General features: G+C 49.0%; 3 protein-coding genes across 5 annotated transcripts in view; 2 read left to right on the top strand and 1 right to left on the bottom strand.

Moving 5' to 3' along the window:
- The window catches only part of PLOD1 (procollagen-lysine,2-oxoglutarate 5-dioxygenase 1), a 40,658-nt gene extending 25,635 nt beyond the window's left edge, over window positions 1-15,023 (bottom strand). Inside the window, exons 1-8 of the mRNA XM_081870968.1 lie at window positions 14,865-15,023; window positions 9,392-9,483; window positions 7,901-8,037; window positions 6,956-7,119; window positions 3,755-3,867; window positions 3,170-3,233; window positions 1,505-1,602; window positions 704-805 (exon numbers count right to left, since the gene is read on the bottom strand). Of these exons, the coding sequence (XP_081727094.1) occupies window positions 704-805; window positions 1,505-1,602; window positions 3,170-3,233; window positions 3,755-3,867; window positions 6,956-7,119; window positions 7,901-8,037; window positions 9,392-9,483; window positions 14,865-14,949 (855 nt within the window). The 5' untranslated portion in view covers window positions 14,950-15,023. The remainder of the gene's footprint in view (window positions 1-703; window positions 806-1,504; window positions 1,603-3,169; window positions 3,234-3,754; window positions 3,868-6,955; window positions 7,120-7,900; window positions 8,038-9,391; window positions 9,484-14,864) is intronic.
- The window catches only part of LDLRAD2 (low density lipoprotein receptor class A domain containing 2), a 472,593-nt gene that overhangs the window by 149,093 nt on the left and 298,289 nt on the right, over window positions 1-25,211 (top strand). The gene's annotated exons all lie outside the window — the stretch shown is intronic.
- Window positions 16,181-23,751, top strand: KIAA2013. Its single transcript, XM_081871027.1, has 2 exons — window positions 16,181-17,232; window positions 20,223-23,751. The coding sequence occupies exons 1-2, from the start codon at window positions 16,212-16,214 to the stop codon at window positions 21,080-21,082; spliced, it is 1,881 nt and encodes a 626-aa protein (XP_081727153.1). The 5' UTR covers window positions 16,181-16,211; the 3' UTR covers window positions 21,083-23,751.

The raw sequence follows: 25,211 nt of genomic DNA, 5'->3' as shown, positions 1-25,211 counted from the left end.
TCTTAACCTGAAGCACCACTTTAGCTAATGGGGCCTCCTGCTGCTGCCGCAACGCCAGAGCACAATTTCTGTTCTCATCCTGAAGCAAAGTTCTGAACCCGAGCTACTATTTCTGGGTTAGCAGAGTCTGTAACCTGAAGCATATGTAACCTGAAGCATATGTAACCCGAGGTACCACTGTACTTCTAGGAAACTCACCAGCACAGCATGAAGGCAACAGACCAGGAACCAGGTGTTATGGGTACTACACCAGCTCCTATCAGCCCAAGCCAGCAGGGCCACCGGTCAGGGACGATGGGAATTGTTGCCCAGTAAAACTGGGAGGACCACAGCTTTCCCATCCTTCCATCACACGGAGGCAAGAGTCGCAACGGGGATAGCTAGCGGGCAATGACGGCAAGTGATGGCCTCATCCCAGGAAGGAGAACCTGTAGCCTACAATGCCCTGCTGGGACTCCAGCTTGCACCAGCCCCAACCAGAATGGGCAATGGCTGGGAATGGGGGTGGTGGGAGTTTTAGCAGAGGTAGCTAGGCGCAGGAATGGCAAGTGACGGTCTAGCTCAGCGGGTGGAGAATGTGTGTGACTCTCTGGTTGTTGTCCAACTCCCACCAGCCAGCACGGCTGATGAACAAGGCATGATGGGAGTCCGAAACAGGGCCCACGGGTATCCCAGCCTCCCCAACAAGCCAGCTGGTCCTTACTTTCAGGTCTGCGAGGCTCTTCAAGCTTTCGTTGCAAACCGTACAGCCCGTCTCAAAGGTCCAGGTCCGAGGGATGTAGTTCCCGAGGTAGTTCAACTGCAGCTTTTGAGAAGAGAGAAAGATTCCCGGATCCTTAGTGGCAAAGCTGGGACGGAAACACTCGCTTTGCCCTGTTAAGTCTGCAAGCGAGGACATCTTTCCTTCTAGTCTAAGAACATGAAACTGGATTGTTCCAAAGGCCCATCTTGTTCTCCAAGTGGCTGCCCAGGTGCTCCAAAAATAGAAATCTGCAAGTGGGGCCTGAGTTCAAGAAGCGCTCTCCCCTCCTTGGGAACTTTAGAGAAAAGGCGAGCGAGAGGCGAGATGGGAGAAGTTTACAGAATTATACATGGCATGGAGAGAAAAAAGTTTTTTCTCCCTCTCTTGTGACACTAGAAATCACAGCCGAAGGTTCAGGGCAGATGAAAAGAAATCCTTCTTCCCGCAGTGCAGGGTTAAACTGTGGAACTCACTGCCACAGGAGGCAGTGATGGCCATGCATCTGGATGACTTGAAAAGAGGATCAGGCAAATTCATGGAGGAGGACAGGGCTATTGATGGCTCCGAGCCACGATGGCTCTGCTTTCCCTGTCAGATGCTTCTGAATGCCAATTGCCAGAAACCACAGGAGATTGTGGTCAGATCCTGCTTCAGGGTTTCCCACAGGTCAGCCACTGTGAGACTAGATGGGCCACTGACCTGATCCAGCAGCCAGGCTCTGCTTAGGTCCATATGGTTCTGAAACATCCTGACTGGCCTTACCTTGGTGGGGCCGTTGCCATGAATGACAACCGCGAGGGTGTCATATGCGAGGTTCCGTGCTCTCACGCGCCCGTTCTCAAACTTCAGGACCACCTCATCTTAAAAAAAAGAGGGAGAGAACAGAAAGAGTTTGTTTCCTTTTTCTTAAAGCCGCTAAGTCGCTAAGCCGTTAATAGCCGCTAAGCCGCTAATAGCCGTGCTTCGCAAGACGAAAAAACCGCAAGACGAAGAGACTCGCGGAACGGATTAATTTCGTCTTGCGAGGCACCACTGTAGTTGTGAGATCACAATCAGCACCATTCCCGTCCTGCTGCGGTTCAGTTCCCACCGAGCGCTGCATCATCCCTTCTCACCTTCTGCTACAGTGGTGCCTCGCAAGACGAAAAGAATCCGTTCCGCGATTCTCTTCGTCTAGCGGTTTTTTCGTCTTGCGAAGCAAGCCCATTGACAGCTTAGCGGATTAGCGCTATTAGCGGTCTAGCGGCTTTTAGCGATTAGCTGAGAAGCGGCTTATCAGCGGATCAGCTGTTAAGCGGCTTAGCGGCTTAGGAAAAGGGCGAAAAAACCGGAAAAAAACTGTGGGAACTCGCAAGACATTTTCTTCTTGCGAAGCAACCCCATAAGAGAAATTCGTTTAGCGAAGCGCCTCCAAAACGGAAAACCCTTTCGTCTAGCGGGTTTTCCGTCTTGCGAGGCGTTCGTCTTGCGGGGCACCACTGTATTTAATATAACTTAGCTGTGATTCCTGCATTGCAGGGGGTTGGACTCGATGTCCCTTGAGGTCCCTTCCAACTCTACAATTCTATGATTTACATAATTATTTCTGCATGCTACAAATTTAGCGTCGCTAATGACATGGTTATTTCCTCACTTGCAGATTATGACAAAAACATCAAAACAACATGAAGAAATAAGTCATTAATTGCGTTTCGGTTGTTGACTTCTTTTTTAAAAAAGAAACAAAATAAAACACAATGTTTTGAGAGAGTAACAATCACCTACACCCCCTACAATCTACTTTTGGTTCCTGCCATAGCCTTAGGCAAAGTTTTTTGCTGCTACTTGCATCAAAAGCTCAGCCAAAACCTGCTTTTGTTCAGGGTATGCAGAGATCAGAGCAGCCAGAGGGATATGGATTAAGAAACTTCCACAGTGCCTGACTGCAGCTTTGCAAGACGACTCAAGAGGTTGAAACCAACTACCGTATTTTTCGCTCTATAAGACGCACCAGACCACAAGACGCACCTAGTTTTCGGAGGAGGAAAACAAGAAAAGAAATATTCTGAATCTCAGAAGCCAGAACAGCAAGAGGGATCGCTGCGCAGTGAAAGCAGCAATCCCGCTTGCTGTTCTGGCTTCTGGGATAGCTGCGCAGCCTGCATTCGCTCCATAAGACGCACACACATTTCCCCTTACTTTTTAGGAGGGAAAAAGTGAGTCTTAATAGAGCAAAAAATACGGTACTTACAGGAGCCCCACTGAAAATAATGGAACTAAGTAAGTCGTGCCCACTCATTTCAAAGCGTCCATTCAATTATTACCATTTATATCGCATCCTTCCTTCTGAAGGCGCCCAGGACAGCAAGCATTTTTTAAAATTATCAAATAAAATCATTTAATAAAATCTTGCATGACACTTCTCCATCTCCTTTCCCAGATGCTCACCTAGGGCTCCATTCAGGTTTTGAAATATCCGACACCTGTGATCCAAAGTGATATTGATGTTTGCCTATGGGGGAGACAAGATAAAATAGAAATCACATTATCGTAAGAGCTGGAAAAGGGGTTTTGAAAGGCCGTGAAGCCTGGCTCTTCTCTCTAAAGGTAGAGCAAAATGTCTGTTCACACCAGACAGGTACAAATCGTGGACCACCAGGTCATTTCAATACTGTCCACTTGTGGGTGGTGGATTTTTAAATTTGCAAAGAGCTCCAGCAAAGGAGCAACTTTCAGCTCCCTATTGTTCTTTAGAAGCCTTATCTACCCCACACCTGACATCCTTATGGGTTGAATGATGAGCATCCTGGTGGCTAAGTTTGGCTGACGGGCCACAGGTTCCCAAACAAGTAGCTTTATTTCATTACATATAGATAATTTAGGGGTTGTTTGAGCACCCAATAGCTTGTTTTATGTGTATTAGATTGATTGTAAATAAAATATTCATTTTTATTAAAAAGGGGAGAAAGTAACTACATTTTAAAAAGCGCGCCTGGCACATATGCACACAGCTTCTCAGCACCCTGAATTTACCCGTTTTTCTGGATCCAAGAAGACTTTCGTATAAAACAGCTGGTCGCTATCACTGTCAAGACCCTCCCAATCTGATACAAGCTTGTAGAGGTGTGAAGCATAGCCTATGAACCCTGTCAGGAAGAGAGAGAGAATTAACTTTCCCTTTTTTGCCTTCAAGGTCAAGAAACATTCCAGGCCACATTAAATACCTAAATGCAAGTGTCAACAACTCTGGTTTCTAAAGAATAAGAAATACTGTATTTTTCACTCCATAAGACGCACCAGACCTAGTTTTTGGAGGAGGAAAACAAGAAAAAAAATATTCTGAATCCCAGAAGCCAGAACAGCAAGAGGGATCTGGCTTCTGGGATAGCCTCTGGCTGTTCTGTCTTCTGGGATAGCCATGCGCAGCCTCTCCTGGGCAGCGGGCAGAAGCCAAGAGAGGCGCTTCGCTGAAGGGGCGCTGCGCAGAGAGCGAGAGCTGCGCAGCGCCCCTTCAGTCAAGCGGGAGGAGATACAGAAGGAGCCCCTTCTGTTCCTCCTCCCGCTTCGCTGAAGGGGCACTGCACAGCTCTCCCTCTCTGCTCAGTGCCATTCGCTCCATAAGACGCACTAACATTTCCCCTTACTTTTTAGGAGGGAAAAAGTGTGTCTTATGGAGCGAAAAATACAGTAAGTTTATATTGATCTGCAAGAGAAGTGTGCATAAGAACATAAGAAGTGCCTTCAACTGGATCAGGCCAATGGCCCATATAGGCCAGCCTCTGGTTCTCACAGTGACCAACTAGATGCCTCTGGGAAGCCCTCTAGGAAGACCTGAGCACAAGAGCACTCTCCCCTGTGATTTCTCATGGTGTTCGGAAGCATTGCTGCCTCTTATTGGGCAGGCAGAGCATAGCCATTGTGGTTAGTAGCCATCAATAGTTCTCTACTCATCCATGAATTTGCCCAATCCTCTTTTAAAGCCATCTAAGTTGCTAGACATTGGGACACGGGTGGCGCTGTGGGTTAAGCCACAGAGCCTAGGACTTGCCGATCAGAAGGTCGGCGGTTTGAATCCCTGCAACGGGGTGAGCTCCCATTGCTCGGTCCCAGTTCCTGCCAACCTAGCAGTTTGAAAACACGTCAAAGTGCAAGTAGATAAATAGGTACCACTCCGGCAGGAAGGTAAATGGCGTTTCCGTGCGCTGCTCTGGTTCGCCAAAAGTGGCTTAGTCATGCTGGCCACATGACCCGGAAGCTGTACGCCAGCTCCCTCGGCCAATAAAGCGAGATGGGCACCACAACCCCAGAGTCAGCCACGACTGGACCTAATAGTCAGGGGTCCCTTTACCTTTACTAGGTGGCTAGACATCACTGCCTCCTGTAGGAGCCAGTTCCATGGAGACCTCAGTGCTATGCAGAACTCTTCATCATTAAGCAAAAGTGTTTTGTTTTTTTAAGAAGTCAGAAAAGGGACTACTACCTAAAGTAATTAAGAATCGTTGCTTTTTTTTAAAAAAAAAGCCTACATCTTTCTCAGGGTAGAAGCACAGTCCGAACTTACCTCGCTTTTGGTTCTGCTTAGACAAGGCGTTCTGTGTTAACTGGAAATGTTCTATTTTTGTATTAGTTGGTTGAAGGAAATGTATATCCCTTCAGCCATTTTGCAGTAATGATTATTTAGTTCAGGGAGAAGACGGTATCCTTTGCAGACTTTCATTGTGCACCCAGAAAGGCATAAGCTCCCAGATCTCATTATTACGAAGCACTAGAAGGAACGTTCCTAAATTTTGGACACTCTAGATCTGTCCTGTTCTGGTGCATGCAATGTCTTTTGGTCTGTAGCTGTGTGATTTGTGCTTATGCTGTATTGTGATTGCCGTAGCCTATAAACAATAACATGTATTGAATGGAACTGAATTATTATGAAGCAAACTCTCAAAACCCACTGGTGACTCACCAGTACCCAAACTGTGGTACTGACTCCCGCAGGAGCCAATAAGGCCCACCAACTTGGATGGCTTGAAAAGAAGATTTGACAAATACAAAACAGTCACTGATGGCTACTAGCAGGTGCAGGATGCCGCGGCAAGGCTCTTTACGGGGTCCTTGCCACGGGATCACGTTCATCCAGTGCTTTACCAACTGCACTGGCTCCCAGTGGAGGACAGGGTCAGGTTTAAGGTGCTGGTTTTGACCTTTAAAGCCCTATGCGGCCTGAGACCAATGTACCTACGGGATCGCTTATCCTAGTATGCCCCGCGGAGGACCTTAAGGTCCACAAATGACAACACTTTGGAGGTCCCAAGTCGGTTAGCTTGGTCTCAACTAGGGCCAGGGCCTTTTCAGTACTGGCCCCGACTTGGTGCAACGCTCTGTCACAAGAGACCAGGGCCCTGCGGGACTTGACATCTTTCCGCAGGGACTGCAAGACAGAGCTATTCCGCCTGGCCTTTGGTTTGGACTCAGTCTGACCCTTATGTTGCCCTCCCCTTATGGTCTTGATCTATTGGCTACTTTTAAAATGAGTCTGCATTTTAAACTGTATTTTAAATTGGTCCCCCCCCATTATGTTTTTACTGTGATTTTATTGGTGTTAGCTGCCCTGAGCCCGGCTCTGGCCGGGGAGGGCGGGGTATAAATAAAATTTATTATTTTTTATTATTATAGCTACAATGGCTGTGCTCTGCCTACATGGCTGGAGGCAGCAAAGCTTCTGATTACCAGTTGTTGGAAAACACAGGAAGGGAGAAAGTGCTCTTGTGCTTGGGATTTTTTTCTTCTTGTGTTCTTGCATTTTGAAACTTGAACCCAATTCCTGCTCTCTCATTCCTTCCACCCCCCCAATTTTTTTTTATTGATTTTCCAAAAATTTTCAACAAACAAACAAACATAAATCTTAACTGTACTTAATCCAATCTTAGTAACATTGTTAAATGACTTCCTCTAATTCCCCTGGCTGAATTTCAGTGCATATCATTGTAACAGTTTTCCTAAACCAGTTTTCTCATAAAATTAACTTAATCACTTAACATCTTTCTTTCTTTTCATTTTAACTTTAAACATATTAGTCTCTAACATCCCATATTTAAATCCTAAGCCAATCTGGTGTTTGCAAGTTTTTTCCAATTAAATTATCTTAACATATTTAACTAAATAGTCTTTAAATTTTATCCATTCTGCCTGCTCTCTCATTCCTGTTCCAATGCTCCACGCTGCAGCTCCAGTCCCTCTTACCTCCGGATCCGAGGAATCGCTTCCCTTCCTGGACCTGGGGGTACTTTGCTTCCAGCCTCCGGTCGGGGTAAATTAGGGTCTCCGACGAGAAGACGACTTTGGCCTTAGCTTGCCTGAATTTCTTCAGGAGTTCTGCCGGGCCTGAAGCAAATATGACGTCATAGCTGCAGGGGAGGAAAGAGGGAGGAAAGGATGGTACCAGAAAGAGCAGGAAGAAGAAATCAAGGAGGTGCTTCTGCTGGGAAAGGTATAGAAGTTATTTTTCCCTACTGGTCCGTGACAAGGGAGGCGGACCAGTAGGGAAAAGTAGCCTCTGCAAACACAGCCAGTGGCCAGGGATGATGGGAGTTGTAGCATAGCAACATCTGGATCAATAATAATAATAATAATAATAATAATAATAATAATAATAATTTTATATTTATACCCCACTCATCTGGCTGGGTTTCCCCAGCCACTCTGGGTGGCTTCCAACAAAACACTAAAATTCAATAACCTATTAAACAGTAAAAGCTTTCCTAAACAGGGCTGCCTTCAGATGTCTGCTAAAAGTTTGGTAGTTATTTTTCTGTTTGACATCTGGTGGGAGGGCGTTCCACAAGGCGGGTGCCACTACCGAGAAGGCCCTCTGCCTGGTTCCTTGTAACTTGTCTTCTCGCAGTGAGGGAGCCGCCAGAAGGCCCTCGGCGCTGGACCTCAGTGTCCGGGCAGAACGATGGAGGTGGAGACACTCCTTCAGGTATACTGGACCGAGGCCGTTTAGGGCTTTAAAGGTCAGCGCCAACACTTTGAATTGTGCTCGGAAACGTAAAAGGTTCTCCTACACCTGCGTTCGGGAGAATGGGATGCTGCCACCACCAACCTGTCTGCCCTTAGCCAGCCTCCACCTGCCTGCCTTTCTTACTATGTGATCTGCATAGAGCACACTGCTTATGGTCTCCTTACCTCTCTGTGAAGAGGATGATCAAATCCTCCTTCTCTGCATATTCTTCCAAAGCTGACTTTAAGAGACGGATCTTCTGACCACCTCCTGTCGTCCTTTTATTCTCTCCTCCATGCCACTCCTCTCCTAATCCCAGGACCTAGAGGGTGAAAGCAGATTTGCAATGAAGCCTTTCTTTGCCCAAGTTCTCTGCTTCAGTGGGTTAGCACCTGTGCATTTAAATAATAATAATAATAATAATAATAATAATAATAATAATTTATTATTTATTATTTATACCCCGCCCATCTGGCTGAGTTTCCCCAGCCACTCTGTGCGGCTCCCAATCAAGTGTAAAAAACAATACAGCGTTAAATATTAAAAACTTCCCTTCAGATGTCTTTTAAAGATAGGATAGCTGCTTATTTCCTTCACATTTGAAGGGAGGGTGTTCCACAGGGTGGGTGCCACTACCGAGAAGGCCCTCTGTCCGGTTCCCTGTAACCTCACTTCTCGCAATGAGGGAACCGCCAGAAGGCCCTCGGCGCTGGATCTCAGTGTCTGGGCTGAACGATGGGGGTGGAGACGCTCCTTCAGGTATACTGGACCGAGGCCGTTTAGGGCTTTAAAGGTCAGCACCAACACTTTGAATTGTGCTCAGAAATGTACTGGGAGTCCAAAGGTAGCAATTTCATTCCCATACTGCTGGGCAGGAAGACAGCTGTCAAATTTTCTATGGATTTTTAAACCAAAACATTTGGAACTGTGTCTTTAAATCACAGGTCATGCACAGAACGTTAACACAGTATGCTGACAAGGCATATTGTGTAATGTGAAATGAGTTGGGCTTTGAATGCGAGATGAAAGCTGCATGGAGAAGGTCTTTCCTATGTCTTAAGGCAAATGCCACAACCTAGGGATAGAGCATCTGCTTTGAAAGCAGAAGGTTCCAGGTTGAACCCACAGCATCTTTAGCTAGGGCTAGGAATAAGGTTACCAGATTTTATTCAATGAATCTGGTGACACTTTTCAACTTCAATGGATTTTGTATGGGGACTGATTTGTAAATCCGGGGACTGTCCCCGGGAAACGGGGCATCTGGTAACCTTAGCTAGAAATGCCCCCTGCCTGAAACCCCAGAGAGCTGCTGCCAGTCCGTGTAGACAACATGGAGCTAGATGACTAAGATAAATTGATTGGAAATTAGTATTGGAAAACTGCTACAATGAGATATATGGAAATACAGCTAGAGGGATTCGAAGAAGTCATCTGACAATGGTAACAAAAATATGATTATAACAGTTAGGATAAATGTTTGTATGTATGTTTGTTTTTTATATAGTAATGTTTTTTTTTCTTTTTTGTTGTTTGTGTTTGTAAGAAATTTGGAAAACCAATAAAAAAAAATTTGGGGGGGAAAGAAAAAAATGGAGCTAGATGGAGCAATGAGTCTGACTTCCTGTCCTGCTTCTTGTGTCCTTATTTCCACATAACTCAGAATCTCCTGGCATCACCTTGACATTGTAGTTGAAGAACTGGGCTGATCTTCTGAACCGTTTGAATCCTTCTGTCTCCTTGGTGGCCACAGTAAGAACCAATAAATTATCTGGATGGAGGAGGAAGAAGGAAAATTTAGGTAGTCATCTCCCAGTCAAGAAGGTCCTACTTTTACTCAATCAAAGGTAAGAATATAAAGAAGAGCCCTAAACCACAGAGCCTAGGACTTGCCGATCAGAAGGTCGGCGGTTCAAATCACCGCGACGCGGTGAGCTCCCATTGCTCGGTCCCTACTCCTGCCAACCTAGCAGTTCAAAAGCACTTCAAAGTGCAAGTAGATAAATAAGTACCGCTCCGGCGGGAAGGTAAACGGCATTTCCATGCGCTGCTTTGGTTCACCAGAAGCGGCTTAGTCATGCTGGCCACATGACCCGGAAGCTGTACGCTGGCTCCCTCAGCCAGTAAAGCGAGATGAGCGCCGCAACCCCAGAGTCGGCCACGACTGGAGCTAATGGTCAGGGGTCCCTTTACCTTTTACCTTACCAGAAAAGTAAAGAATTCAGTAGGCTATTAAGAGTTGAGACAGAATCTCTAGTGGCAGTCAATGACACTAAAGGCTTGGTTCCTTGTTGATGTCAAATGAGCCTCACCAACTCAGGGAATGACCAGTGACACTCCTTCAGATGATCTCAATGATCATGCCAGGATATAAGGGTTCAGGCAGTCCCTGAAACTGAGAGCCAGTGCAATTCTTGGCTCTCTTCCATTGAAAAGCTCCCCTGCTACTGTTTGGGCAGTTGAAAAGAAGAGTTGGTTGCGAATATTTTTTCGGGGGGGGGGGAGGGGGAAGGGACCTTTCAGAAACAAAGCCTGCTGTACCAAAGCCTTTCAAAGAAGGCTAGAGAAGAGGAACCAAACCAAACAGGAAGCACACAAAGCATCAAGGATCGGAAAGCTTATCTGCACATCTGAGACGGCCTGCTTGTCAACTTGGATTAAAGGGGAGGGGAACGAAAGTTTACCTTTGATTTCACATGGGCAAATCTCCCGTTCAAGGGCTCCTTTTCTGACCATTATGCAAGCGTAACAGACCAGTGACTTTGGCCCTGCATCTAAGCAGGCTACTGTTGTGTTTTGACTCCTGCGGTCTGCTCTTACAGCCCCTGGCAGTCACGTTCTGCCTTCCAGATGTCATCCAGACTAAATATAATGCAACTCTCCTCTCCCCATATCCCCTTTCATGCCTACTTAGAAGGGAAGGTGGGAGGAGGGGAAAGTATCAAAAATTCTGCAATCTCCATTTGGTTCCATGGGTTATTAAGCGGAGAAGACAGCTATTGATGGAGAGGATTCTCAGTGGCTATAGCTCTGCCTCCACAGTTGCTGGAAACTTCAGGAGGGCATAATGCTCTTGTGCTCAAATCCTGCTTGGGGGTTTCCAACAGACACCTGGCTGGCCACTGTGAAAACAGGATGCTGGACTAGATAGGCCACTGCCCTGATGAAGTGGCTCTTCTTATGTTCTTACAGAAGCAAATATTTGCGGGTGGCGGGTGGACACTGGAGGATGGCCCATGAGGGCACATGGGGCACCGCCACACCACCCTCAATCTTACTCCACCCACCTGCCAGCCCAGGAGGTGGCCCTGCCTGCCAGCGTCTTTCTCCTTTGTCTCCTTGTTGCTCTGGCGCTCCCTACTGCTGGGCTCCCCACCTTCTGCCCCATCAGTTTCAATGGGCGCCAACCTCCAGTGTGGGTGGGTACAAGAAGAGACCCTCTGAAATGAGAGTCTTGCACAAAATCACTTTCCCAACAAAACGCTGCAAAGGCAAAGCTGAGAGGCAGCTGTGGGGAAAGGATCCAGGAAAGTCTACAGCTGTAAAGACCCTAGAAAATTGTTTAAGCCCCGCTGTCACATTTCTTCCACGTTCCCAAATGCCCTGATGATCCGGTTACTAGGCCTTTCCAGCATTCCATGCAGAAACATGCTCCAGTCAGGAACGCTATTGCTCCCAAGTGCCCAGTTAATGCTTCCTGCAGGTCCAGGAAATGCATCCAGATGCAGCAGCAAACAACATCTGGTGTGTCAATCAAGAGGCTCAGTGACACCGGATATGTAAGGAACAGGCTACTGCATTGTGCTTTGGGAGATGCACATGCATATCTAACATTCTAAAATCTGCTGACGTTGCCTGAATGCATTCTCCAACACACTGGCCATGCAGAATTTGATCTCCTGGGGAAGAGAGAGAAGGCAGTAAATATATTATGATTTTTTTTATTGGAAAGGGCGGTAGCTCAGTGGCAGAGCACCTGCTTTGCATGCAGAAGGTCCCGGGTTCAATCTCCAGCATCTCCAGGCTGAGAAAGACTCCGGTCTGCAACAACCCTAAGAACAGCCTGCTGGATCAGGCCAATGGCCCATCTATTCCTGGTATGTCCCACGGAGAACCTTACGGTCTTCAAATAAAAACATCCTGGAGATCCCAGGCCACAGGGAGGTTAGGCTGGCCTCAACCAGAGCCAGGGCCTTTTCGGCCATGGCCCCGATCTGGTGGAACGCTCTGTCACAAGAGACTAGGGCCCTGCGGGACTTGACATCTTTCTGCAGGCCTGCAAGACAGAGCTGTTCCGCCTGGCCTTTGGTGGAAGGCCAGTCTGACCCCCTCCTTCGGTAATCCTCACAGAACTCTAGCCGAATGGTTGCCATTAATTTGATTTTGAATTGATTTTAGAATGAATTGATTTTAGAATGCATTTCAGTTAATTGATTGTGATTTTATGTAAACTGTGTTACTTTTATTGTTGTTGGCTGCTCTGAGTCTGGCTTTGGCTGGGGAGGGTGGGATATAAATAAAATTATTATTATTATTATTATTATTATTATTATTATTATTATTATTCCAGCATCTTGTTTTCACAGTGGCTGATCGGATGCCTGTTGGAAACCTGCAAGTGGTATGAGTTCTCTTAAATAAAAACCCCCGGAAGGCTGCAACCAATCAGTGTAGAGTCAGCTTGGGCCAGGTGTTCTTGGACTACGACTCCCATCATCCTTGACTGCTGGTCCTGCTAGCCAGGTATATTGGGAGCTGTAGTCCAACAACAGCTGGAGCTCCAGCTTTGAGAAACGCTTGTGTGGAGAATACTGAGCTAGACATACCAATAGCCTGACTCGGTATGAGAAAGCTTCCTATGCCTTAAAGAGTGCCAACCGCAGCTCAGTGGCAGAGCCCCTGCCTTGCCTGCAAAACGTCCTAGGTTCAATCGTCAGCACCTCCAGGTGCAAATGAGAATATCCATTGCCTGAAACACTGGCAGTTAGTTCAGACCAGTGTTTCCTAAACTTGGGTCTCCAGCTGTTGTTGGACTACAACTCCCATCATCCCTAGCTAGCAGGACCAGTGGTCAGGAATGTTGGAAACTGTAGTCCAAAAACAGCTGGAGACCCAAATTTGGGAAACATACTGAGCTAGATGGGCCCCGCAGTCTGACTCGATATAAGGCAGTTTCCTGTGTTCCTACGTTATAGCGACTTTGCTCGAAAAAGTCGAGCCAAAATGCATTTCCAGGCCAATCCATTTTACAGTGGTACCTCGGGTTAAGTACGTAATTTGTTCCGGACGTCTGTACTTAACCTGAAACTGTTCTTAACCTGAAGCACCACTTTAGCTAATGGGGCCTCCTGCTGCCGCCGTAGCACAATTTCTGTTCTCATCCTGAAGCAAAGTTCTTAATCTGAAGCAATATTTCTGGGTTAACGGAGTCTGTAACCTGAAGCGTATGCAACCTGAAGCGTATGTAACCCGAGGTACCACTGTACTCTCTGTTCAACGCAACTCTGCGCCTCAAGGCAAAAGGCAGCCCACAATAACCCTAACAGACCGGACAGAAGCGGCTATCATATTTCGGAGAAAAATGGTCTCACTGTGCAGACTGCCATGGAATTCCTGAATTCCTCTTTCTTCTGCACTGTAGGAGACTGACACCTGATGCTTGCCTGGCATTTGCACTCTCTGGAGGGAGGTCAGTTTGAAAGAAAAGGGGGAAAAGCCCTACCATTTGCCAAAGTTGGGCTTTGCCACGCTGCTCTCCCCCAACTGTCCCTCCCACGAAACCTTTCCAAGGCATACGTGCGGAGCGTGATTTCAGATGGGGCAGGGATGGGTGTCCCAGCCTTACCGTTAGGCAGAAAAATTTGTCCAGTTGTTCACCATTATCTAACTCTCAGCCTTAGGTGTCAAAATAATTTGGAACGATGCAACACAACAGGGGAGCAGAGGCATTTCCTGGGCTTTGCCCTGCCCTCTGGCTGAGTGCTTCTCCTCTCCTGCCTCCCCGAATCAGACATGTATGAACAGATCATTACCCTAGGTGACCAGCCAGGAAGAAAATCTTCCCTGCAGCCTGACTGAATTGCAATTTAACCTCCTTTTTGCTTTCTGATGCGTGGCCGCGACAGAGCTGGAAACATTTCGCCGGCCGAAAATCCAAAATATTTTTACGACCGTAATTCCTGGCAGCTCCTCATTCCTCCTGAAGCGGTGTCCACGTAGGGTTGGCTGGTGGGGTTCCCTCCCCTTTGCATTTAAGAATCAGAACGGTGGATTTTTAATTTTTTTTGTCCCGTTCTTAGATGACAGCTTCATAAGCTGTGTTAGCTAATACGGAACATTGAGCAAGTCCTCATGCAGTGTTTTCTACAAAATAAATCTCAAACTCATACCCCAAGCACTTTGTCCTGTCCCCCACACTCACGCCCAAGTCCAGTTTGTACTTTCAGGGACCAGCAACACACATTAAAAATCAGCGTGGGGATGTATCTTGCAAGGGTTTCTGTGTGAGAGAGAGATGCATCTTTCTAACTCCCTTGTATGATCTTGGTTAAACATAAGAGGAGTCTTGAAGCTGGATCAGGCCAAAGGCATATCTAGTCTGGCTTCCTGACCCCCCCAGAAGGAAACTCCCAACAGGACCTAAGGATAAAAGCACTCCCCACACTTGTAATTCCCAGCAACTTGTATTCAGAGGCGCACCCCAAATCGGACTGCAAATACCCAAGGTCTAAATGGGGAAAACGCTTTATTTGATCTTCACCAAATTCTTGCCCAACCTGACCCTAAACAAGTTCTCTTGGAAGTAGCATCACCGCAGATTTCGGCCAGAATTTACACCCCACCTCCCCTCAAAAGCGTACGACGGTTCTCTATTCCACATTAACCAGCATGGAGTAAAAAGGCCTGAACTTTTGTGCATAATCGTAAATTCAGCATCCTGCATTCTCAGTGGCTAAATATTGGTGGGCAATCCAGTGCCCCTCGGGCCTGGTGAGGGCGAGGCACAAGGCAGGGAGCCCAACCGGTAGAGCCAATGACAGGCACAGCCAACTAAATCTCGGTTTGTCTCCATGCTGAGGGGTGAAAAGGGGTGCCAAGCAAGCTCCCCCATGATGTGGGGCGCTGCCTGAGTTTTCCAGCTCGGAGACTTACCGTCCTGTCGCTTGGCTCCTCCGTGGGTGCCCTGGGCGGCGAAGAAGAGCAGGATCAGCAGCATCTGGGACCGGATCAGCAGCATCGTGGGAACGGTGCTGCTTCGGGGGCGAAAGCGACTCTCACTTTTCGCGGGGGAGAAGGAAAGGCATCTGGGATGCAACTGCCCAAGTCCCTCCCAGCCGTCCCGGGGCTGCTGTGCCACGCAATAAACAACGCCCCTCCGGAGGGGAGCTCCTCCTTTCTTTCTTTAGCTCAGCCCCACCGTATCCCGCCCACCCCACTTTCGTTTCTGCCCCCCTGGAACACCGAGATCCTGGGCAGGGATGCAGCTCAGGGGCAGAGCTCCTGCTTTGCACGCAGAAGATCCCGCTCCGGCAGCATCTCCAGGAAGAGCTGCGGAAAGCCGCCACCGCCGCTGCCAGTCAGTGTCGACAATACTGAGCTCGGTGGAGCAAGAAAGTGGCCGAGCTCCCGGCCCGCATGTAGAAAAGCCCCAGATTCAGTCCTCAGCATCTTCCAGGCAGGACTGGGACTGTCCCCTGGATGAAAGCCAGGAAAGCAGCTGCCTGTCCTTGTCGACAATGCAGAGCTAGGGTCTGACTCTGTATAAGGCAGCTTCGTGTGTTGCATGAGATTCTTCATCTCAAGGCAGCCCACGTTGGGCAAAAGATTCCTGCATTGCACGGGGTCGGACTAGATCACCCCGGGGATGGGATGGATCCCGTCCAGCTCTACAATTCCATGATTTTGCGCTTTGCATGCAGAAGGTCCCAGGTTCAATCCCCAGCAGGATCTCGAGGAAAGGCTGGGAAAAGACTCCCTGTCTGAAAAATGCTCCTGCTGTGGAAACGGGCACTCTGCAGATGCCCAGAGGCACGTTGACCATAGTCTTCCTTTAAAATAAAAATTAAAAAATTCCGCGGGCGGCGGCGGCAGCAGGAGGAGCAGCGCCAGCCGCGGGATCCGCCTGACGGCCGGGGCTTGCCCTTCCCGCTGGGCCGTCACTCAGCCGCCGCCGCCCCGCCTCGCCGTTCACGAGAGAGCCCGTCCGGCTGAGGCGAAGCCAGCGCCTCGCTCCGCGGCCGGGAAGAAGCCGCCCAACCCCCGCTCCGCCCTTGCGTCCTTCGTTCCGAGAGAGGAGCCGCCGCCGCCGCCGAGCGGGCAGGCGGGCGGGCGAGCGAGCCGAGGCCGCGCGCTGCTGGTGGGGCGAGCGCGACTAGGCCTCGGAGCCGGGGCCTCGCGTAGCCGCGCCGCCCGGGGGCCATGAGGTAGCGGCCGGGCTGGCGGCGAGCGGCGTCCCGCTGTCTCCTTGCACCTGACTGCTCTGCCCCCTCGCCGTCCTCCATGTGGATGCAGCAGCGGCTGAAGGGGCTGCCGGGCCTGCTGTCGAGCAGCTGGGCGAGGCGCCTGCTGGCCCTGCTGGGCTTCCTGCTGGTGGCCTACTGGTACCTCGGAGGGGCCTGGCCTCGACTCCTGCCCTGGAGTTCCCGGCAGCCGCCCGGGGGCGCGGCGGGGCTCTGCCTGCAGGCCGAGACGCGGGCCTGGCAGGCCTGGGCGCAGCAAGGGGAAGCCAGGCTGCTGCCCCAGGCCCCCGGGCACCCGGCGGGCAGCGACGATGCCAGCTCCCCACCTGCCCTGGTGGGCAACGGCTACCTGCTGCTGGACGCCACAGCCAACCGGCTCTGGGTGGCAGCCTCGGCGGGGAAAGGCCCAGCGCCCACCTTGGCCCCCGCCACCGAATATGCCGCCTTGGCGCAGCTCCGGCCACCAGCTAACGCTGTCGCCGAAGTGGGGGCTGCCGTGGCCATGCTGAAGGAAGGCGCTGTCCGTTGGGCCCGGTGTGTCCAGACTGGGCCGGCAGCCTCCGAGGCGGCCGGTGGGGGCTGCGTCACCATCCGGGAGGAGCTGCTAGCCCACCGCGGGCGCCCCCACCTCTACCTGCAGCGAGTATCCATTGCCAACCCCACTGACCGCTTGGTGGCCTTTGAGGTGTCCGGCCCGGCCTCGGCCGCCTCCGGGGGAAACGGCGGCGGGAAGTTCATCACCAGCATGGAGAAGTCGGGAGACCGGCAGTTCTTCCTCTCCTCTGGGCGGGTGCTGCAGCCCGTGGGCGACAAGGTGGTCCTGGTGGTGGTGGCGGCCAAGAAGCTGGTCAACCGGGTGCAGGTGGCACCCAAGTCCCAGTTCGACGAGACCCTGCTGTCGGTGGTGCACACCTCGGAGCCCGTCGAGGCCGCCCGTGTGGACGAAGCCTTCGGCAGGCTCCGGGAAGCGGCCAAGAAGGAGATGCTGGAAGTCATGAGGATGAGAACAGAGGACTTGGTGCAGGAACACAGGCAGGCGTGGGCCGACCTGTTTATCTCAGGTGAGAGCTGGGCTGGCGCGGCCCCGGCTTGGAACGAAACGGCAACGTCAAGCTCTATGGTGTCCCCTTGGTCCAGGGCCAGATCCAGGTTCGAGGTGGGGGCTTTTTGCAAAGTGCTCCCTATTCCTGTCTCGGTCTGTCCTGGCAGCAGTGAGAGATGGCCATAGCGGCTGCGCTGTGAATTTCCACTATTTTAATTGCACCCACCAAAAAGTAATTCTACATCAGAGGCATTGTGGGGCATTTAAAGGCTGGTGCCCGCCTGGTGCTAATAAGAGCTGATGGAAGCATATTTGGACTGAGTCCCCACCAGCACGCTGGAGCCCACCTGCCAGCACCGATGCATAATTGAGATTGGATCGATGCTGTTTGTCACTTGCACCTTCCACTCTTTGAGGGTATTGTAGGGAGGGTGAGATTTGGGAGATGTGTATAAACATGAGCAATTGGCCTGGGTCTGTGAAAGCAATAGGAGTTACTCCTGGTAGGCATTGCATCAGAGGGGTGCCTCTTTCTTGATGTACAGCAGGGCACAAGAAGAGGCCTTCACATGTGGTTGGACTCGTACTCAGCCCCCACTCAGCATGGCCGGGGGGCGGGACCGATGGGAGTTTTCACCTAGCAACACCCATAGGTTCTACATTCCTGGTGAACAGAAATCAAGGAGGATTATGTCCAGTAATATAAGAAGTGGTCTTAGATAGAGGTTAGCATACTGGACCATCTACCTCAGTATTGTCCACACTGGCTGGTAGTGGCTCTCCAGGGAATTCAGGCAGGGGTCTTTCCCCAGCTCTATGTGGAGATGCCAGGGGTCAAACCTAGGATAGTCTGTGTGCAAATTGGATGCTCTACCACTTCCTTTCCAGGAGGATTTAGTTCTCTTTCTGGTGGGCAGAGGCATTCTGGGGCAGGTTGCAGTTAGGTTTTCTTCAGTTATGATCCTGCAAACAAAAGATTTGAGAACGGGCACACAATTTTCCCTTTTAAAGAAGAGCATGTGATTGCATCGTACTGCTTATGCTTCATGGTTGCTAGTGCTAATATATTGTCCTTTTCATAGACTTTAACAGTAGGCTGTCTTGAGAGAGCTAAGAAGTATAAATAAACAAGGTTAAGGGCTTGTTAAGCAGAAGCAAGCAGCTCATGTGATATTGATGTTGGGGCTGTTTATATCCCATATTGCTCATCAGCTAGGCAGTCTTGTTTCCTGCATGTGTGCTGACTTCTTCAAGGATGCTTCTTGAGCATATGCAGAGTTCATCTCCTTCCTTACTGATTAACTGTGGCCCACTTCCACCCTCTGGGAAATAAGGAACAGAGCTTCTGGGGCATGTGATGTAACATATTGGTTTGGTTGTTAGAGCCCTGTGACCTTGCATTTTGCCCTGCTGTATAATCCAGAATTCTATGTGGATGGGCCTGATAAAATGCCCTTTCAGAGAAGTGGGAGGGGCTGTCACTTAGCGGCAGAACACACACTTTGTTTGCAGAATGCTGCACCTTTGATTCCTGTCCTAAACTCCAGCGAGCGACTGCCAGTCAGTGTCAACAGTATTGTACTAGATGGGCTAACTTGGTATAAGGCAACTTATTGTGTTCAAAGGAACATAGGAAGCTGTCTTCTGAGTCAAGCTATTGGTCCATCTAGCTTAGTGCTGCCTACTCCAGCTGGCAGTGGCTCTCCAGGATTTCAGAGAGGGAGCCCTACCTGATGATGATGATGATGATGATGATAATAAATAATAATAATAATAATAATAATTTATTTATATTCCACCCTCCCCAGCTGAAGCCCGGCTCAGAGCGGCTGGTGAGGCCTTCTGTATGCAGAACAGATGCTCTACCACTGAGCTGCTTCCCTTCTCTGAGAATTCCTCTTCCCTTTCCCTCCCTGACTAATGAGAGTGACTAATTCTGATATGACCTTTTCCTCACATGCTTCATGAAGCATTCTAGTGGATTAAACAATGTGTCAATCAAACCATCATCTCACCCTCTGGTTCAAAACTTTACACAGTATTAATGCTTCTAAACTTTATGTCTGCTTCTAAGGTGTACATTTAGTTGCCTTGAGATACTTCATATCTGGCAACCAAGGAAGCAAATAAATAATAAGGGAAATAAACTTGGCATGTAAACTCTGGAATTGGCTTCTCTCACAAGTTGCAGAGATGGATGCCAGTTTGGAAAGGGGGACAGACAAATGCTTGGAGGCTACTAACCACTATGGTTAGGTTCTTTGCTGTCGGAGGCAGTGTGCCTTTGAATGCCAGTGTCTGGGAATCACAAGTGAGCGGTGTTGTTGCATTGAGGTCCTGCTTACCGGCTTCCCAGAGGTATCTGGTTGGCCACGGTGACAACAGGATGCAGGACTAGATGGACCTTTGACCGGATCCAGCTGCAGAGCTCTTCTTATGTTATCATGTTCCTTTGTTGATCCTCAGGTCTGATTACCAAAACACTGCAGCCTTATAAAAACTAGTCATGCACTCAGCCGCATAGTTTTCCTGGGAGTGTTGCAAAGTGGATTAAAATAGGAGGCATGTGACTATACAGAGGTGCAATTTCTTGGAGGAGTTTCTCCTCTTAACTCTTCCGTTACATTTCACTCCCTACCACCAGCCTTGTGACTATGATCCTTTCATTTGTGTGCAAGTGCAGACTTCCAGTTCCTTCACACCTCTAAATTTGCAGCTGCCTGAGCTAGAGAAGCAGAGAAATAGGATTTCAAAAGCGGGGAGGGAAGCCCAAGCTATAATTCATGTCTATCTCTGAAGTTTGATGTGTGGGCCATTCCAAGTGGCTTGTCCACAGCCAAGCCTGCCTCGTACGGTGGTTGTAAGGATCAAATGGTGGACAGCCCGTGAAAGAACAGGATGCTGGACTAGGTGGATCATTGGCCTGATCCTGCAGGCTCTTATGTTCTTATATATAAGCTCTGAGTTATGGAGGAAAGATCTCCGTAATAATTCCTCTGTCCGTTTCAGGGGTCGAGATGAGGAAGATCACCGATGCTCACACCCCCTCAAGTGACACCGTCAACATGACCCTGTATTATGTCCTTTCCACCACGCCCTCTCCCCTCCTTGACCCTCTCATTGGCAGCGAGGAGAGAGAGAAGATGGAGGCCACCCTAAACTACGCTGACCACTGCTTCAGCGGCCACGCCACAATGCACGCCGAGAACCTCTGGCCGGGCCGGCTCTCAACTGTCCCCCAGATCCTCCAGCTCTCAAACTTGTGGAAGCTGACTCTCCAGAAGCGCGGCTGCAGAGGCCTGGTCGCAACGGGGGCCCACGGCCTCATGCAAGGGATGGTGCTCAGCTTCGGCGGGCTCCAGTTCACGGAGAACCACCTCCAGTTCCAGGCCGACCCCGACGTGCTCCACAATAGCTACTCCCTGCGCGGCATCCACTACAACAAGGACCTGATCAACTTGGCCGTCCTGCTGGACTCGGACGGGAAGCCCTTCCTGCATGTCTCGGTCAAGTTCCAGGACAAGCCAGTCAAGCTGTATGCCTGCGAGGGAGGCTGCGCCAACGACCCCATCGAGCTCACGTCGGAGCCACGAGGACACACCTTCCCCGTCATGGTGACGCAGCCCATCACCCCGCTGCTCTACATCTCCACGGACCTGGTCCACCTGCAGGACCTGAGGCACACTCTGCACCTGAAAGCCATCTTGGACCACGAGGAGCACATGGCCAAGCAGTACCCTGGCCTGCCCTTCCTCTTCTGGTTCAGCGTGGCTTCCCTCATCACCCTATTCCACTTGTTCCTCTTCAAACTCATCTACAACGAGTACTGCGGGCCAGGAGCCAAGCCGCTCTTTCGGAGCAAGGTATAAACCCTCACCAGCCGGGCCTGCTTCAGATGCCTGATGTTCAGCAGACCGACTCAGCCTCTTGGGTTGCCTTTTGTGTGTGTGTAATCCAATCCCCCCGCCCCCCTCCTGGAGCCAGGGAGCCAGGAGTTTTGAACGACCTGCAAGTGAGCAGCATCCCTGCGTGGAAGGCAACCAGACCTTGCCTATAAGGAGCCTATAAAGAGGAGTCTGAACACTTTTATTTTTAATTTTCCAAACTGCAGTGTTGGCTCCTTTACAAGAAAGTGCACGCCAGCAGTTTCTGCTTCATTGGGGTCCCTTGTGGACGGCCTTCACATTAAAACGATCTCCCTGTGGCTGTTCCGAAGGTAGCTCACCAGTTATAATGCTCTGATCTTGCTGTGTTGCCACCCCAGGACCGTCAATAGAAAGGGGATTTGACCAGCTGCTAAGCTAGTATTAAGTGTGTTTGCTGTAAAGACATGCACACAATTTCCCTTGAAGGAGAGCAGGTGGTGTTAACTGCTCCCTGTAAATCAATCGTCTGTGTCGCAAGTGGCCCTGCTGCTCGTCCTAGAGGTAGGAAACTGTGTGGCAGCTTATAAGATGAGAAGTGCCACGCTCACGGTGCAGAGGAGGTACAGAGGAACCAGTGGAGTGAAACACCTTTGATTCTAACTCCTATGGGGAAAGAAGGCTTTCCTTGACAGGTTAAATGTTCAGCGTTTGCCAGGAATCGAATAGCCCAAGAGGTGGTGATGGCTTCAGGTAGCAGCCTGCTTTTTCCTCCCTCTGGAGCTGAAATGGCATGTGGGTTTTGAGCTTAGCCACATCCCGCAAGACCTGATGAGGCACTTTGCTTTGGTGCTCTGGATGACACTTGGGAGAGAGGTGTCATCATTAACAGCACCAAAGGCCAGATTTTAGTGTTAAACCATAGGGGAGAAAAGTGGCAGGTGAGCAGCTCTTTCCATTCAAAAAACAAAAATTACAATCCCCACCCCACCCAAATAAAGCATGCAACCAAGGGAGAGAAGTGGCTGGAAGTCTTTTGCATATAGTGTGTGTACTACTGGAATCCCGGAAATCCGCAGTGTGCTCTCTTCATCCACTGCTGTGTGTTCAGGGTGTGTGTCCTTTGTACTCCTGGAAGATCTGAGGCCCCTGTTGCCTCTTTTGGGGTTCGTCCCCCCCCCCCCCGCAATGCAGACCTGTTAACCATCAAGCAGCTGGTGCAACCAGCATTGTCGTCTCCTGGAAAAAGTTGCTGATGAAGAAGACTCTAGTCAGGGTGGGGGTTTGCCTGGGTGCCACTCAAAGCACTAGCCCCCCTGGGGCCCGCTTGCAGATTCTCAACACCTGAAAGACAACATCACAGTGAGAGTTCAACGTCTTTCAGGTCGGAGGCCAGGAGGTGGAGCAAAGACTGGGGAGTGGGGAAGAAAGAGACACTTTTGAGACTTTGCAAGTCTTGCTTGGTGCCCTCCAGATGTTTTGAACTACATCTCCCTGCGTGCTGGATAGGGCTGATTGGCGTTGTATTCCAAAACACCTGGAAGGCCCAAGGCTGGCAAAAGACCTTACCGAGAGAGAAGGTGGAAGGGGGTAAGAGTTTGCCTTTCCCTGTAGCAGTGCCATCAGCAGTTTTCTTGCTTAAAACAAAACCTGGAGTTTTTGCACTGCAAAATGTTCAGCTTTAGAGATAGAATCTGTTTGCTAACATTAAATGTTTTTAAGAGCTCCTGCTCTGTGTGTGTTTGCACACCCACCCATTCAAGGGGGGGCGCAACTGAGTGTCTTTTCTGACTGTGAGCTAAATAATGTAGACTGACACCCTGTGCTATTAACTGAACCAAAAGATCTCTGCGTCTTGAGTGTGTGAATGACTCCGATCTCTCATCGACCCAGCACTGGACAAGACTTCAGCTGAAGAACAAGGAACTTTTTGAAAGCAACATATGCCCTTTTGTGCCTTGGTGGGAGGGTTCATGGGGGGGGGGGAATGAAAATGTCTTTGGTAAGAAATTATACTAGCACTTGTGTTTCTTTCCCATCTCTGTCTCTCTCTTCCGCATCGCTCTCTTACAGGGCCGTCAGCTTCCATTAACATCTACTCTCTTTAGTGGAGAATACTTGAAAATTACATGTTGGCTTGTTATGTTTAGTGTTTATAGGAAATGAATCAAATCCCATCTTCTCTCCTCCCCTCTCTTTTTTGTTTTTGTTTTTTGGCTGGTTCCCAATCTAATTCAAGATTTCCCCCACCCCAACCCATAAGTGAATGTTGGCTCATTCTTTTCATGTACTTTATAATTTATTGTTGTTAAAAATGTGATGTTGATTCTTTGCACTCGCAGTGCTACTCTGCAGAGTGAGTTAACAGCAATTAAGAATGTCTATGTGTTCATCTCTCACAGGTTAACGCTTGTGCTGGTAATGAATTTCTCTGCCTTCTCCGTAAGCATAATGTACAAAATAGTCTACTTTAATTAGCATTTGGAGGAAGGGGGGGAGAAATAGTTATTGCTCCAAACCTTGTTGCAGTGTTCTTTTTTCTAAGCTTCTGGATTGTGGGGAGAGATAGACTTTCTGATGATTTGAATGTGATTTGTTTTATTTAAAACACCAAAGGTTTTGAGGTTGGGTGGGTTGTTGTTTTTTTTCTAGGAAATAAAAACTTTCCAAATCTATACCTACTGACTCCATCAACATTTTTTATATTTTGGGGGATGGGTTGTTGTTTTGTTTTTTGCTTATTTTTTGCATTTATATATCACTTTTTTCTCCAAGTGGCTCAAGGTGGCATACAGTGGTGCCTCGCAAGACGAAATTAATTCGTTCCGCGAGTCTCTTCGTCTTGCGGTTTTTTCGTCTTGCGAAGCACGGCTATTAGCGGCTTAGCAGATTAGCACTATTAGCGGCTTAGCGGCTATTAGCGGCTTAGAAAAAGGGGGGAAGAACTCGCAAGATGTTTTCGTCTTGCGAAACAAGCCCATAGGGAAATTCGTCTTGCGAAGCACCTCAAAAATGGAAAACTCTTTTGTCTAGCGAGTTTTTCGTCTTGCGGGGCACCACTGTACATGGTTCTCCCCTTTCTCATTTAATCCTCACAACAACCCTGTGAGGTTGGTTAGGCTGAGAAGCAGTGACTGGCCCAAGATCACCCAGTGAGCTTCATGACCGAGTAGGGATTGAACCCTGACCTCTGAGGTCCTAGTCCTTACACTCTCACCATGACACACACTGGCTCTCAACAGAAACCTAAATAATAATTGTCCGTAACACTCCCTAGGGGCCCACACTGCCCCCGGTATGCGACAAACCTCTCCTGGCATTGTCCAGTGTGGCGCTCCCCCAGAATGGACATCAGTCTTCATTGCGGTGTGCTCAGTGACACAGGTCGGATGATCCTGTGCACGCTATTAATTAACAGAGTCTGCCATGACGACTGGAAGCGTGAACGTGAGCATTCTTAGATTTATTTTGCAATATTTACAGGACAAATCACAATGGCGTCTGCTCTCTTCTTCAGCAGACGCACAGAGAGAAACACAGTTCAAAAGCACAACGTAACGGAAAGAGATAAGACTAACTTCCGTCTTCAGACTTTCCCAGCTCAGGAACGTAAACAGTGACATGTGACTTTCCAGCCACATATCAGCAATGGAGGAGTGATTTGCTAACAATAATTACCATGTCTTCATGTTATAACATCCCTGCTTGGCAGTATCTAAAGGTTTTTTTCTTTTTTACATTTTTAATAAATTCAAAAAAAAAATACATTTTGCAAAACGCTTTTTATTCATCCTGTACTACTACCTTTAATGCAGGTGGAAGGAGCAGTTTGCTACTGCATTCCTTGTGGGGTGCAACCTGCTACCTCTCTCCTCGCTGTCTTCAGAGCAATGGCAGCAGTCCAAACCTCCCTTTTTATATATATAATAATTTTTATTTGATTTTACAAATATAGAATTATAACAATCCAAATTACATATCCCTATTTAGAGATTTCTCCAAATCTCTGGACTTCCCACTTTCCCCTCCATAGATCCTATTGTCCATCTTCTCAGCTGCATATTATTTCATAGTCCATATTTTATATCTTTCCATATTATCCAGAATATTCACTACATTACAAGTGTTATTAAAA

This window comes from Podarcis erhardii, assembly GCF_964252035.2.
Source record: "Podarcis erhardii genome assembly, chromosome: 7".
Taxonomy (NCBI): Eukaryota; Metazoa; Chordata; class Lepidosauria; order Squamata; family Lacertidae; genus Podarcis; species Podarcis erhardii.
Note: the sequence above shows the minus strand (reverse complement) of the source record. Positions and strands in the feature narration are given on the sequence as shown.